This window comes from Salmo trutta, chromosome 6, assembly GCF_901001165.1.
Source record: "Salmo trutta chromosome 6, fSalTru1.1, whole genome shotgun sequence".
NCBI lineage: Eukaryota > Metazoa > Chordata > Actinopteri > Salmoniformes > Salmonidae > Salmo > Salmo trutta.
This window is the reverse complement of record NC_042962.1, coordinates 52069707-52084683: the sequence shown is the minus strand read 5'-3', so window position 1 is coordinate 52084683 and position 14977 is coordinate 52069707. Positions and strand designations below refer to the sequence as shown.

Below are 14977 nucleotides of genomic sequence, written 5' to 3'. Positions count from 1 at the left end.
ATGAATGTCTGCTGGAATGCCTTGGTAATCCATATGGAACAATGACTGGATTGGGTGGAAGCCAATTTCCTAATGACTGTGAGTGAGCGAGGTAGCCTATCATAGATGTGCCAACAAGCAACCAGGCATCCATAATATAGGCCCAATATATGAATGTACTTCTCCTTATACAGTATATCTCTTTCAGTCTAACAGTTGGCAAGGTATTTGTTATTTATTTAGATATATTTTTAACTAAGCGCAGAAATCCAGATTAATAAAATGCTGTCATTTAATAAAACACATTACAAATATGAAGTACTAACATTGTCTTGTTTGAAGTAATTACAACCTAGTGTCATGTTTCACAGTTTACGCATGAAGAACTCCCTCCTCGGCGCACACACACACACACACACACACACACACAAATATCTCCACAACCCAATCTGCTGAGGCTCCCCTGTCCTGTCATAGTGGGACTGAGGCAGAGGTTTGATTTATGTGGCACCCCTCACCCCCCACTGTGAATTAGAGACCACGGGTCGAAAACTATTTCTCTTTGTGAGCAGGAGCATGCTCGTGGCTAAAACCAGGGCAAACACCGTTTATCATTAGCTTGACGACAGCATTCCTTAGGCGAATTAACCACGCCACCATATCGACTGGCACGGGCCGGGAGTCTGCGCCCCTTCACTTTGATTAATCTCCCAGAATTCCCATTCCAACTCTATCAAAGTAATCTCGATGAAGACACAGCATTGATCTCTAAACACCACACACACACACACACACACACACACACACACACACACACACACACACACACACACACACACACACACACACACACACACACACACACACACACACACACACACACACACACACACACATACTCACACACACACACACACACACTCACACACACACACACACACACACACACACACACACACACACACAGTCAAACCAGGTCTGCAGTGTACTTCTTACCTCTTCTTCTAGATGCAGAAATGATCTGGACTTGCATACTACTTAATAGACCTATGAAGTGATGTTTACCCTTGCCCATTCATGTACTGCAACCTATTGCTGCTCACTGCCTTGTGCCTCAGTCTCTCAATAACATCAAATAAGTGTCTGTACCAGTGGAGGCTGTTGAGGGGAGGATGGCTGATAATAATGTCTAGAATGGAGTAAATGGAAAGGCATTAAGTTATTTGATACCATTACACTGATTCCTCTCCAGTCATTACCACGAGCCCGTCCTCCCCAGTTAAGGTGCCACCAACCTCCTGTGGTATGTACTATGTATCCTACTTTAGTAAAATATTGAAAGACGCCAACAGCCCCTATGCTTATTGTATCTAAGTAGAATGTAAAAAAACGAACAATCTAGAAACATTTTATTACAAACAATAAAGAAAAGCAATAATAACTAGAGATTTTAAATGGGAGGTTTTTACAGCAGTGGGGTGATTCTAGTTACAAGGTCAGTCAACTTTAGAGATGTACGGTATATTCATGTTTACTTACTCATTCATGTCATGATCAGAGTGAAACATATCCCATCAGGTCACCCAGATGTGATTGAACAGGAGTATGACTTCTCTGAAGACTCAGGTGTTCCTCCAGGATACAGGAGGTTATTCTACCTGACACAGGGTCACAGTCCCTGTGTCACCCCTTACATAAAACCCTGGGTAGACGGGCTCAGTGAATGTAGAGTGGAATGTGTGCAAGTGGGTCAGTGTGTCAGAGGAGACGCTGTAGAAGGACAGAGTGCCGGACGGCCAGTCCAGATACACTCCTACTCTGTTGGAGCGGGACGAGAGGACAGGTATGTCGGTTCTCTTATAATTGTGCCTGGCAGAGTAACTGTCATAAAATCTGTTCAGATTCCAGGACTTTTCATTGGCTCCAAGCCGACTGTCAGGACCCTTTCCTCTCCTGCTGATTCCTTTATATGTTACTGCTATACAAGCCCTCCCACTCAACTCTACCTCCCAGTAACAATACACAGTCAGAATTTCTCTACACGCACCTGTTCATAGTCCTCAAATCTCTCTGGGTGATCAGAATACGGCTGCTCCTTCCAGGTCCATTCCACCTTCCTGTTCTCCTCAGACAGAGAGAGGGTTCTGTGTGCTGTGTTTGGGTCCAGTGTGAGATCACAGGCATCTAAATGGGGGAGACCAGGATTGAAATATACTGTATTTGGGGGAAAAAACACTTGGAAAGCATGTATTTGAAAATACACAGTATTTACACAAACATTTAAATACTCCCATGCATTTGACCCCGGGTCTGTTTGGAATTTGAAATAATGTATTCAGGAATATGTTTTTTTTTTAAAATACTTTAAAGTACTTCCAATAGAAGTATGGCTACAAATTGCAAAAAAATTATTGCTGAATTAATTATTGGAGAAAATGAAAATGATGATGTGGATTTAAAATGTTTGTTTAACAGGACTTTTGTTTTGCAGGATTGAAACTGAAAGTTAATTAAACTGAAATTGGTCTCTAAACACATGTTGATCTAATGAACAATTATTACTTGTTGAACTAGTACAGGAATACTCACTTCAGTGTCACCAGTTTACATTTTGGTCTTTGCAGTCCAGCAGAGAGTAGATTCACTCCTAAATCCTGCAGGTCATTGCCACTCAGGTCCAGCTCTTTCAAGTGTGAGGAGATGAGAGCTGTGCCCAGCACTTTGCAGCATCGTTTTGGGAGGTTACATTGATTCAGCCTAAATGAGATGTTTAAAATAGACAATTTGAGGTTTTACAGCATGTTATTTGAGAAGTAGCATAGGAGTATAACTACATATATATATATATATATATATATATATATATATAGTTATATACATATACACACACTAGAGGTCGACCGATTATGATTTTTTTTTCAACGCCGATACCGATACCGATTATTGGAGGACCAAAAAGAGCCGGTACCGATTAATCGGCCGATTTTTTAAATTTTATTTATTTGTAATAATGACAATTACAACAATACTGAATGAACACTTATTTTAACTTAATATAATACATCAATAAAATCAATTTAGCCTCAAATAAATAATGAAACATGTTCAATTTGGTTTAAATAATGCAAAAACAAAGTGTTGGAGAAGAAAGTAAAAGTGCAATATGTGCCATGTAAAAAAGCTAACGTTTAAGTTCCTTGCTCAGAACATGAGAACATATGAAAGCTGGTGGTTCCTTTTAACATGAGTCTTCAATATTCCCAGGTAAGAAGTTTTAGGTTGTAGTTATTATAGGAATTATAGGAATATTTCTCTCTTATACGATTTGTATTTCATATACCTTTGACTATTGGGTGTTCTTATAGGCACTTTAGTATTGCCAGTGTAACAGTATAGCTTCTGTCCCTCTCCTCGCTCCTACCTGGGAGCGAGGAGAGGCCACCATCGACAACAGCCACCCTCGAAGCAGCGTTACCCTGCAGAGCAAGGGGAACAACTACTCTAAGTCTCAGAGCGAGTGACGTTTGAAACGCTATTACCGCGCACCCGGCTAACTAGCTAGCCATTTCACATCGGTTACACCAGCCTAATCTTGGGAGTTGACAGGCTTGAAGTCATAAATAGCGCAATGCATTGCGAAGGGCTGCTGGCAAACGCACGAAAGTGCTGTTTGAATGAATGCTTACGAGCCTGCTGCTGCCTACCATCGCTCAGTCAGACTGCTCTATCAAATCATAGACTTAATTATAACATAATAACACACAGAAATACGAGCCTTAGGTCATTAATATGGTCGAATCCGGAAACTATCATCTCGAAAACAAAACGTTTTTCCTGTCAGTGATATACGGAACCGTTCCGTATTTTATATAACGGGTGGCATCCCTAAGTCTAAATATTCCTGTTACATTGCACAACCTTCAATGTTATGTCATAATTACGTACAATTCTGGCAAATTAGTTCGCAACGAGCCTGGCGGCCCAAACTGTTGCATATACCCTGACTCTGCGTGCAATGAACGCAAAATGACACAATTTCACCTGGTTAATATTGCCTGCTAACCTGGATTTCCTTTAGCGAAATATGCAGGTTTAAAAATATATACTTCTGTGTATTGATTTTCAGAAAGGCATTGACGTTTATGGTTAGGTACAGTCGTGCAACGATTGTGCTTTTTTCGCAAATGCGCCTTTGTTAAATCATCCCCCGTTTGGCGAAGTCGGCTGTCTTTGTTAGGAAGAAATAGTCTTCACAGTTCGCAACGAGCCAGGCGGCCCAAACTGCTGCATATACCCTGACTCTGTTTGCAAGAGAAGTGACACATTTTCCCTAGTTAAAAGAAGTTCATGTTAGCAGGCAATATTAACTAAATATGCAGGTTTAAAAATATATACTTGTGTATTGATTTTAAGAAAGGCATTGATGTTTATGGTTGGAGCAACGTGTACCTAAGCGATTATATGCAATGCAGGACAGGCTAGATAAACTAGTAATATCATCAACCATGTGTAGTTAACTAGTGATTATGATTGATTGATTGTTTTTTATAAGACAACTTTAATGCTAGCTAGCAACTTACCTTAGCTTCTTACTGCATTCGCGTAACAGGCAGGCTCCTCGTGGAGTACAATGTAAAGCAGGTGGTTAGAGCGTTGGACTAGTTAACCGTAAGGTTGAAAGATTGAATCCCCGAGCTGACAAGGTCACAATCTGTCGTTCTGCCCCTGAACAAGGCAGTTAACCCACCGTTCCTAGGCCGTCATTGAAAATAAGAATGTGTTCTTAACTGACTTGCCTAGTTAAATAAAGGTCTAAAAAATATATATATATATAAAAATAAAATTGTTATGAAAACTTGAAAACTTGAAATCGGCCCTGATTAATCGGCCATTCCGATGAATCGGTCGACCTCTAATAGACACAGTTGAGGTCAGAAGTTTACATACACCTTAGCCAAATACATTTAAACTCAGTTTTTCACAATTCCTGACATTTAATCCTAGTAAAAATTCCCTGTCTTAGATCAGTTAGGATCACCGCTTTATTTTAAGAATGTGAAATGTCAGAATAATAGTAGAGAGAATTATTTATTTCAGCTTTTATTTCTTTCATCACATTCCCAGTGGGTCAGAAGTTTACATAACCTCAATTAGTATTTGGTAGCATTGCCTTGAAAAATGCACCCGATGTGTCCACATCGGGTGCAAGAGAGACCCCTCCCTCCGGTCCTCCTCGGTGCAGCCCCCCCTATCTCCATGGGCTGTGGAGCGGGAGGACTGGTAGGCGGAACGAACAGGCCCCGACTGGAACGTCCCCGGGCAGCCAGCAGGTTGTCCAATCTAATGGACAAATCCACCAGTTGGTCCAGAGTGGAGGTGTTGTCCCTACATGCCAGCTCCCGGCGGACGTCCTCGCGAAGGCTGCACCTATAGTGGTCTATCAGGGCCCGCTCGTTCCACCCCGATCCAGCGGCGAGAGTCCGGAATTCCAATGCGAAATCCTGAGCGGTCCTCGTCTCCTGTCTCAAATGGAATAGTAGCTCACCCGCCGCCCTGCCCTCCGGGGGATGATCGAAAACCGCCCGGAAGCGGCGGGTGAACTCCGGGTAGTCACCCCGGGCCGAGTCTGGACCTTCCCAGACCGCATTGGCCCATTCCAGGGCTCGACCCGTGAGACACGAGACGAGGACGCTCACCCTCTCTTCGTCGGAGGGAGGGGGGCGGACGGTCGCCAGGTACAGTTCCAGTTGGAGCAAGAACCCCTTGCACCCAGCGGCCGTTCCATCGAACTCCCTGGGCGGTGAAATCCGGATCCCGCCGGCACCCGCTTGAGTGGGTGTGGATAGGGGCGTAGGGTGAGGGACCGGAGCTGGTCTGGCTGGGGAGGCACCTCTCTCCCAGCTCTCCAACCGGGCCAACACCTGATCCATGGCCGAGCCTAGGCGGTGGAGGAGGCCGGCATGTTGGGAGACCTGCTCAGCCATGGATGGCGCTTCTGCTCCTGCTGACTCCATAGGGGTTGGTGCGGGATTCTGTCAACGATTCTAGGAGTGGTGGTTGGAGTCAGGCGCAGAGAGCAGAGGTAAAGTATATCGTCTTTATTTTCTCCGGCACAAAACGGTCACGCCAAAACAGAAGGGCGCGTAATAATAATGACCAACCCAAAACACAGGGCAAAACGGTCTGGAGAGAGAAATAAGACGTCAGCCAGCACAAAATACCAAAAATACAAAAGCATCCAAAATACAACCAGCGAAGTAAATATATTCACACGGCCCACCGTCCTGAGTGGACAATAAACAATCCCGCACAAAATCCCAACTGAAAACACACATTAAATAAGTCCCCACTAATGACATACACAAAACAGGTGCGGAACAGACAGACAAAACTAAACGACACAGAAACAACGATCGGTGGCAGCTAATAGGCCGGCGACGACGACCGCCGAGCGCCGCCCGACCGAGGAGGGGCGCCACTTTCGTTGGATCCTGTGACATATATATACATTGAAATATTTCTTCCTGATGATCAGTATTTAAAATGTCCTAACAGTTACTCACAGGGCTGTTCTGGAGGCTTTGTCTACTGGCAGCATCCTCAGAAGACCCTCCTCTGATCTAAAGTATTTCTTCAGGTCAAACACATCCAGCTCTTCTTCTGAAGACAGCAACACAAACACCAGAGCTGAAAACAGTGCAGGTGACAGTTTGGCTGCTGAGAGACTTCCTGAGCTCAGGTAACTGTGAATCTCCTTCACTAGAGAATGGTCATTCAGCTCACTCAGACAGTGGAACAGATTGATGCATCTCTCCTGAGAGGGATTCTTCCTGATCTTCATCTTGATGTACTTAACTATTTCCTCATTGGTCTGTGAGCTGCTTCCTGTCTGTGTCAGTAGGCCTTGTAGGAGAGTCTGATTGGACTCCAGTGAGAGGCCCAGAAGGAAATGGAGGAACAAGTCCAGGTGTCTATTCTTACTCTTTAGGGCCTTGTCCATAGCACTCTTGAGTAAGTTCATCATAGGTTGGTGTTTCCAAAATTTCCGTAAAAAGGAGGAGTTCTGTTGGACCCGTGGGTTTTTATTGCAGTTCATGAATGTGAGAAACACATAAACAGCAGCAAGACACTCCTGGATGCTCAGATGAACTAAGCTGAACACTGTCTTCTGACTGGTCCTCCCCTCCACCTTAAAGATCTCGGTGCACAAAGTACACAGATTCTTTTCTGACTCCAATGCCATACTGTCAGTCCTTCCTCATAGAAGATAAGATATCCCTTCTCCAGCTGATGAAATGCCAGCTCTCCAAATTTGAGGACTATGTTGTCACTTCCTACAGAATTCCCTTTTGCTCTTATCCTGTCTGTCTGAAAGATCAGGAAGTGTAAGTATGTCTCAGTCAGGGTTTTGGGCAACTCTCCACTCCCTGCTTCATCCAACAACTTCTCTAGAACAGTGGCTAAAATCCAACAGAACACTGGTATGTGGCACATGATGTGGAGGCTCCTTGATGACTTGACATGGTTGATGACTCTGCTGGCCAGGTACTTCTCCTTCTGTTGGTCATTGAACCCTTGTAACTCTGTTCACTGGTGGATGTGTTGATGAGGGATCTGATTGGCTGCAGCAGGTCGGGAGGTTATCCAGATGAGAGCAGAGGGGAGGAGCTCTCCTGTGATGAGGTTTGTGATCAGTTGGTCCAGCGAGGCTGGCTTTGTGTCGTCTGTCAGAAACTTACTGTTGAAGTTCAGAGGAAGTCGACTCTCGTCCAGACCATCAAAGATGAACAGAACTTTAGAACCTACCCCCAGGGTCTTCACCGGTCCCATGACAGTGAAGAATTGATGAAGCAGTTCAATCAGACTGCAGTCATTTTCCCTATATTAGAATTAATTTGGCAAAAAGGAAGTGGAAAGATGAAATCAATGTCTTGGTTCTCCTTTCCTTCTGCCCAGTCGTGAATAAACTTCTGAACAGAGACAGTCTTTCCCACGCCAGCGATGCCCAGTGTAAGCCCTGTTCTGATTGGCTTCTTTTGATCAGGTCGGGGTTTGAAAATGTTGTTGGCTTCAATAGTGGTCTCTCCTGTGGCTGGTGTTCTGGATTCCAGATGTATGACCTCATGCTCATCTCTGACCCCTCCCAAGGCCCCCTCGATCACATGGAGCTCAGTGTAGATCTGGTCTAGGTAGATGGAATCACCTTCCTTTGACGTCCCCTCATATATACAGCTGTACTTCTTCTTAAGGTAGGATTTCCGTTTGTATTGGACTGCAAGAAAAAACAAAGATCAGTAAGTTTATTTTTTATATTACTGCCATGGTAACGGTATGTGTTTGTGTGTGTGTATTGACGTCATTATGACATGTTTTGGTCAGGTTGTTTTGTCAGACGTCTTTTTAGCGACCATAAATGATCTGGTTATCTCACCAGATAACAACCAAAAAATTACGTATTTCACATGATGTCTTACATTTACATTTTAGTCATTTAGCAGACGCTCTTATCCAGAGCAACTTACAGTAGCGAACGCATACATTTCACACATTTCATTTCATACATTTATTTTAGTTTTTAATTTCTTTACCTGGTTGTTATCTGGTTGTTACCTGGTTATCTAAGACACTGCATCTCAGTGCTAGAGGCGTCACTACAGACAACCTGGTTCGAATTCAGACTGTATCGCAACCGGCCGTGATTGGGAGTCCTATAGGGCGGCACAAAATTGGCCCAGCGTCGTCCGAATTTGGCCGGTGTAGGCCGTCATTGTTAATAAGAATTTGATCTTAACTGACTTGCCTAGTTAAATAAAGGTTCAATTAAAAAAATAATCTGGTATAGTGCATTCGGAAAGTATTCAGACACTTTCCCTTTTCCACATTTTGTTACATTACAGCCTTATTTTAAAATGTATTAAATTAAACAATTTCCTCAATCTACACACAATAGCTCATACTGACAAAGCGAAAACAGTTTTTTAGAAATGTTTGCAAATGTATTAAAAAAAAAACAACATAAAAACCTTACTTAGATAAGTATTCAGACCCTTTGCTATGAGACTGGAAATGGGGCTCATGTTCATCCTGTTTCCATTGATCATCCTTGATATGTTTCTACAACTTGATTGGAGTAAACCTGTGGTAAATTCAATTGATTGGAAAGGATTTAGAAAGGCACACACCTGTCTATATAAGGTCCCACAGTTGACAGTGCATGTCAGAGCAAAAACCAAGCAATGAGGTCGAAGGAATTGTCCGTAGAGATCCGAGATAGGATTGTGTCGAGGCACAGATCTGGAGAAGGGTACCGAAACATTTCTGCAGCATTGAAGGTCGGGTTTGGTTTGCCAAAAAAGGCACCAAAAGGACTCCTAGATCATGACAAACAAGATTCTCTGGTCTGATGAAACCAAGATTGAACTCTTTGATAACGCAGGAGTGGCTTCAGGACAAGTCTCTGATTATCCTTGAGTGATTTTGCCAGAACCTGGACTTGATCAAACATTTTTGGAGAGACTCTATGCAGCAACGCTCCCCATCCAACCTGACAGAGATTGAGAGGATCTGCAGAGAATAATGGGAGAAACTCCCCAAATACAAGTGTGCCAAGCTTGTAGCATCACACCCAAGAAGACTGGAGGCTGTAATCGCTGCCAAAGGGGCTTGAACAAAAGTTCTGAGTAAAGGGTCTGAATACTTATGTAAATGTGATATCAGTTTAACATTTTTAATACATTTGCAAAAAAAATCTAAAAACCTGTTTCTGCTTTGTCATTACGGGGTGTTGTGTGAATATTGATGAGGGGGGAAAAGTGATTTAATCTGAATACTTTCCGAATGCACTGTATCTTATCTGGTCTTCTCAACCAGAGCCAGTTTCCTACCAGAATATGACATCATAATGAAGTCACCTGTCCATAGCCATGGGAATTAGGGGTGCTGGAGGTGCTGCAGCTGATACATTTAAATACATTTGGCAAATGTATATAATTATGGCTGTACAGAAATAAATAAACAAAATACTAGGCTACACAAGAGAGCATAATCTAGCCACCAAGGAGCAATAGCTTATCTTAAAAACCGTGGCTATTGGTTGCATTCAAGACGAGGCCATTGTTATTGATCTCAGTTTGTCAGTGTCAGAGTATAGGCTGTGATTTCATGTAAAACGATGTAGAATTTACATGAATTAAAGCCGCCCCCACCCGCCGGTCAGCACCTCCAACTCAAAACATTATCCTGCTGCTATTACCATGTTCACATGCTCGTCTAGTTGTGATGTCGGAGATACGACTGTTTCATTCTTGTGCTTTTTTATTTAACCTGTATTTAACTTTGCAAGTCAGTTAAGAACAGATTCTTATTTACGATGACGTCCTACACCGGCCAAACCCGGATGACGCTCGCCCATTTGTCCGCCGCCCTATGGGACTCCCAATCACGGCCGGCTGTGATACAGCTAGCTTGATAAGCTAGATAACATTACTAATATTAAAGTTAGCAAGCTTGCTTAACATTGACAATACGGTCAAACTAGATTCATTATCCATATTGATGATGTCGTAGTTGTCAAAAATAGATTTATTGTCATCTTTTGGTTGAGAAGGTCAAAGGTCAATCACCACAAAATTTTCTCTGAGTTTCCCACTTATAATTGCGTCTGGGAGGGTTGTTCAAGTGAAACTTCCCAGTCGGAGCTAGACAGTTCAGATTTTTATTTTACTAGGCAAGTCAGTCAAGAACAAATTCTTATTTACAATGACAGGCTAGGAGCAGTGCCTTGTTCAGGGGCAGGACAGTGGATTTTTACCTTGTCAGCTTGGGGATTTGATCCAGCAACCTTTTGTTTACTGGCCCAACACTCTAACCACTAGGCTACCTGCCGTCCAATAACTCCAATAGTATGTGAACACGGCATATGCACGTTTCAAATTCTGCCCGCTGGGTGCTGTTGTGTTGATTCAAACAGCTTACCTCTGACTTCTAAAACCACTGGAGCACTCGGGGCTGAGAGAGAGAGAGAGAGAGAAAGAAAGCTCTTTTAGTACATCAATTTCGTCTGGGATTTTCTGCTGCCTGCCATGTGTCGCTGCTTGTTATGTAAAAATGATAATAATCTTAAACGTAGTATAATTGTCTAACCTGCTGCTTCTGTTGTCTCACCCTCATTGTACTGGTTCTTTAACGTATCAGACAGTTGGTTCTGATTCCTCTTCCTCAGGATTTCCAGTGAGATCTTCACAGCTCCCTCAGGACCGTAGGTCTCCACCATCGTGTTTGTAATGTCCAGTCTGTCAGCATTCTCCAGCTGGCTCAGTGGAATGTGAGGAAAGCCTTCCAGCACGTCCTGGGTCAGGTGCCATTTAAACGTCTTTAGATCTACATCGAGCAGGTCCTCCAGAGTGGCCAGCAGAAGCTCAGCAACAGAAGACATTTTGGATCACTGAGGATAAGACATGAGGAAGTTATCTGCAATAGACTTTAGATACACATGACTCATCTGTCATGATAGTCATGCAGCATTCTTAAAAGTCGAATGCATCCAAGCCAAGCACCCTACTCGGGAAAATCATTAGTCTCACCGTTGTAGCTAGTCAGGTGTATTAGTTCTGGGCTGGAACTAAAGCCTGCACACCTAGCTCTCCAGGACCAGGATTGGTATTTTCTTGTGACTCAAGCTAGAAAGTGTCTATAACCGACATTACTGGCTAAGTGAAAAACAACACTTTGAATATGCAGTGCATTCAGAAAGTATTCAGACCTCATCCCTTTTTCCACATTTTGTTACCTAACAGCCTTATTCTAAAATTGATTAAATACAATGCTTTCCTCATCATTCTACACACAACACACCATAATGACAAAGTGAAAACAGGTTTTTAGAAATATTAGCAAATTTATTACAAATCCAAATCAGAAATACCATATTTACATAAGTATTCAGACACTTTGCTATGAGACTCAAAATTGAGCTCAGGTGCATTTTGTCTCCATTGATCACCCTTGAGTCCACCTGTGGTATATTCAATGAATTGGACATGATTTGGAGTGGCACTTGACAGTGCATGTCAGGGCAAAAACCAAGCCATAAGGTTGAAGGAATTGTCCGTTGAGCTCCGAGAGAGGATTGTGTCGGGGAACAGATCTGGGGAATGTCTGCAGCATTGAAGGTCCCCAAGAACACAGTGGCCTCCATCATTCTTAAATGGAAGAAGTTTGGAACCAACAAGACTTTTCCTAGAGCTGGTCCCCCGGCCAAACTGACCAATCGGAGGTGAAGGGCCTTGGTCAGGGAGGTGACCAAGAACACGATGGTCACTCTGACAGAGCTCAAGAGTTCCTCTGTGAAGATGGGAGAACCTTCCAGAAGAACAACCATCTCTGCAGCACTCTACCAATCAGGCCTTTACAGTAGAGTGGCCAGACGGAAGCCACTCCTCAGTAAAAGGAACATGACAGCCCGCTTGTAGTTTGCCAAAAGGCACCTAAAGGACTCTCAGACCATGAGAAACAAGATTTTCTGGTCTGATGAATCCAACATTGAACTCTTTGGCCTGAATGCAAAGCGTCTCGTCTGGAGGAAACCTGGCACCATCCCTACAGTGAAGCATAGCGGTGACAGAATCATGCTGTGGGGATGTTTTTAAGCAGCAGGGACTGGGACAATAGTCAGGATCGAGGGAAAGATTAACAGAGAAAAGTACAGAGCGATCCTTGATGAAAACCTGCTCCAGAGCACTCAGGACCTCAGACTGGGGCAAAGGTTGACCTTCCAATAGGACAACAACCCTAAGCACACAGCCAAGACAAAGCAGGAGTGGCTTCAGGACAAGTATCTGAATGTCCTTGAGTGGCCCAGCCAGAGCCCGGACTTGAACCCAATCAAACATCTTTGGAGAGACCTGAAAATAGCTGTGCAGCGACGCTCCCCACCTTACCTGACAGAGCTTGAGAGGATCTGCAGAGAAGAATGGGAGAAACTGCCCAAATACAGGTGTGCCAAGCTTGTAGTGTCATACCCAAGAAGACTCGAGGCTGTAATTTCTGCCAAAGGTGCTTCAACAAAGTACTGAGTGAAGGGTCTAAATACTTATGGAAATGTAATATTGACTTTTTTTATTTCTATAAATTTGCAAAAATGTCTTAAAACCTGTTTTTGCATTGTTATTATGGGGTATTGTGTGTAGATTGATTAGGGGAAAAAACAATTTAATCAATTTTAGGATAAGGCTGTAACGTAACAAAATGTGGAAAAAGTCAAGAGGTCTGAATACTTTCCAAATGCACTGTATCACTAGCATATTACACACGACCCAACAACTTACAGTAGTGATCATTAGTAATTTATTTCTCCCCTTTGTGTGAAGCTCTGCTCTTCATTCTGCTGTCTGGTGAACTGAAGGGAGAGTCAAGGTACAAAGCGTTTCACTGATCCCCCTGTAGGAACCAGTTGGTCCCCAACATTGTATCACCACTGTAAGCCTAAACATGTTGTAACAAAGAGAAGGATGTTGGTGAATATGTTTGTACATCAAACAGAATTCAAGTGTACACACCCAAATATACTCAGTCAGTGGTGGAAAGTACTTAAGTAAAAATACTACTTAAGTAGTTTTTTGATGTATTGTTGACAACTTTTACTTCACTACATTCCTAAAGAAAATAATGTACTTTTTACTCCTTACATTTTCCCTGACACCCAAAAGTACTAGTTACATTTTCAATGCTTAGCAGGACAGGACATTTGTCTAATTCACACACTTATCAAGAGAAAATCCCTGGTCATCCTGAATGCCTCCAATTTGGCAGACTCACTAAACACAAATGCTTAGTTTGTAAATGATGTCTGAGTGTTGAAGCGTCCCCCTGGCTATCCGTAAAACAAGAAAATCATGCTGTCTGGTTTGCTTAATATAAGGAATGTTAAATGATTTATACTTGTACTTTTAATTTTGATACTTAAGTATATATTAGCGATTACATTTACTTTTTATACTTAAGTAAATTTTAAACCAAATACTTTTAGACTTTTACTCAAGTAGTATTTTACTGGGTGACTTTCACTTTTACTTCAGTCATTTTCTATTAAGGTATCTTTACTGTTACTCAAGTATGATAATCCGGTACTTTTTCCACCACTGCTCACAGTTCACAACCCATTTCCTCATGTCCATCCGTAAGCCCTTCCTCTCCACCAAGTACAAGTTCATTATTAACTACACAAACACTTCATATAGAGATAACAAACTGGTTTGATAAAATGTCAATTTGAAGAAAAACATTGTGAGAGGCACTACCTCCTTGTAACAGTGTCTGTACTGATCCACGTCAGACTGAACACATACCATTAAGTCAATGTTCTCTTACTCAGTCCAGGCGATACTTCCCTTATACTATATAACCCTTACTCCATTCACTCACTCTGCTCTGTCGTGTGGATTCATTTCGGAAATATTTACTTTATGTCATCTCCGTTTTGAAGATGATGTTCTACTTTGTCGTCTCATAATAGATCCTGTGCAACAAATCGTTTTTTTTACTCTGTTAACTGTTCCGGGGGACCTTACACAACACCAGGAACCCGCAGTGGAGAGAAGAGTTTCTTAATAGTATTTTAACATTTGGAAAATAGCAATGGTGGAAACTCCCTCCAGCCAATGCCTACAACAATCCTATATGGTTTTAAATCCATGAAGGGGGAGTCCAAGTATCCAACACTTATGTTACAGCTGAAGCATAGTGAATACTTTTATTATAGTATACTTCTGTATAGTTGTATAGTTTATAGTTGTATGGTTGTTTGCATAGTTTTATAGTGGTAAAGCTTTATAGTTGCATGGCTGTTTGTTATTTAACCCCCCCCCCCCCCCCTCCAAAAAAAAAACTCACCATGTCAACAAATCGTTCTGCAGTCTATGTGGTCCGATAGCTTCCAGTTTGGATTAATTGTCGTGGCTCATCTGAACATGTGTAGTAGGGTTGGGTGATTTGTACCAGT

The 14977-nt window shown here is 42.6% G+C and overlaps 1 protein-coding gene and 1 long non-coding RNA gene across 2 annotated transcripts; both read right to left on the bottom strand.

Moving 5' to 3' along the window:
• Positions 1 to 7739: 7739 nt before the first annotated feature.
• On the bottom strand, positions 7740 to 11413 carry LOC115195156 (NACHT, LRR and PYD domains-containing protein 6-like). The gene is made up of 3 exons (XM_029754958.1): positions 11143 to 11413; positions 10954 to 10986; positions 7740 to 8251 (listed from the first exon to the last, which is right to left on the bottom strand). The coding sequence occupies exons 1-3, from the start codon at positions 11411 to 11413 to the stop codon at positions 7839 to 7841; spliced, it is 717 nt and encodes a 238-aa protein (XP_029610818.1). The 3' UTR covers positions 7740 to 7838.
• A 1922-nt stretch (positions 11414 to 13335) lies between these two features.
• LOC115195230 (uncharacterized) lies at positions 13336 to 14510 on the bottom strand. The gene is made up of 2 exons (XR_003878621.1): positions 14325 to 14510; positions 13336 to 13461 (listed from the first exon to the last, which is right to left on the bottom strand). It is a non-coding gene; the product is annotated as an uncharacterized LOC115195230 (long non-coding RNA).
• Positions 14511 to 14977: the final 467 nt, after the last annotated feature.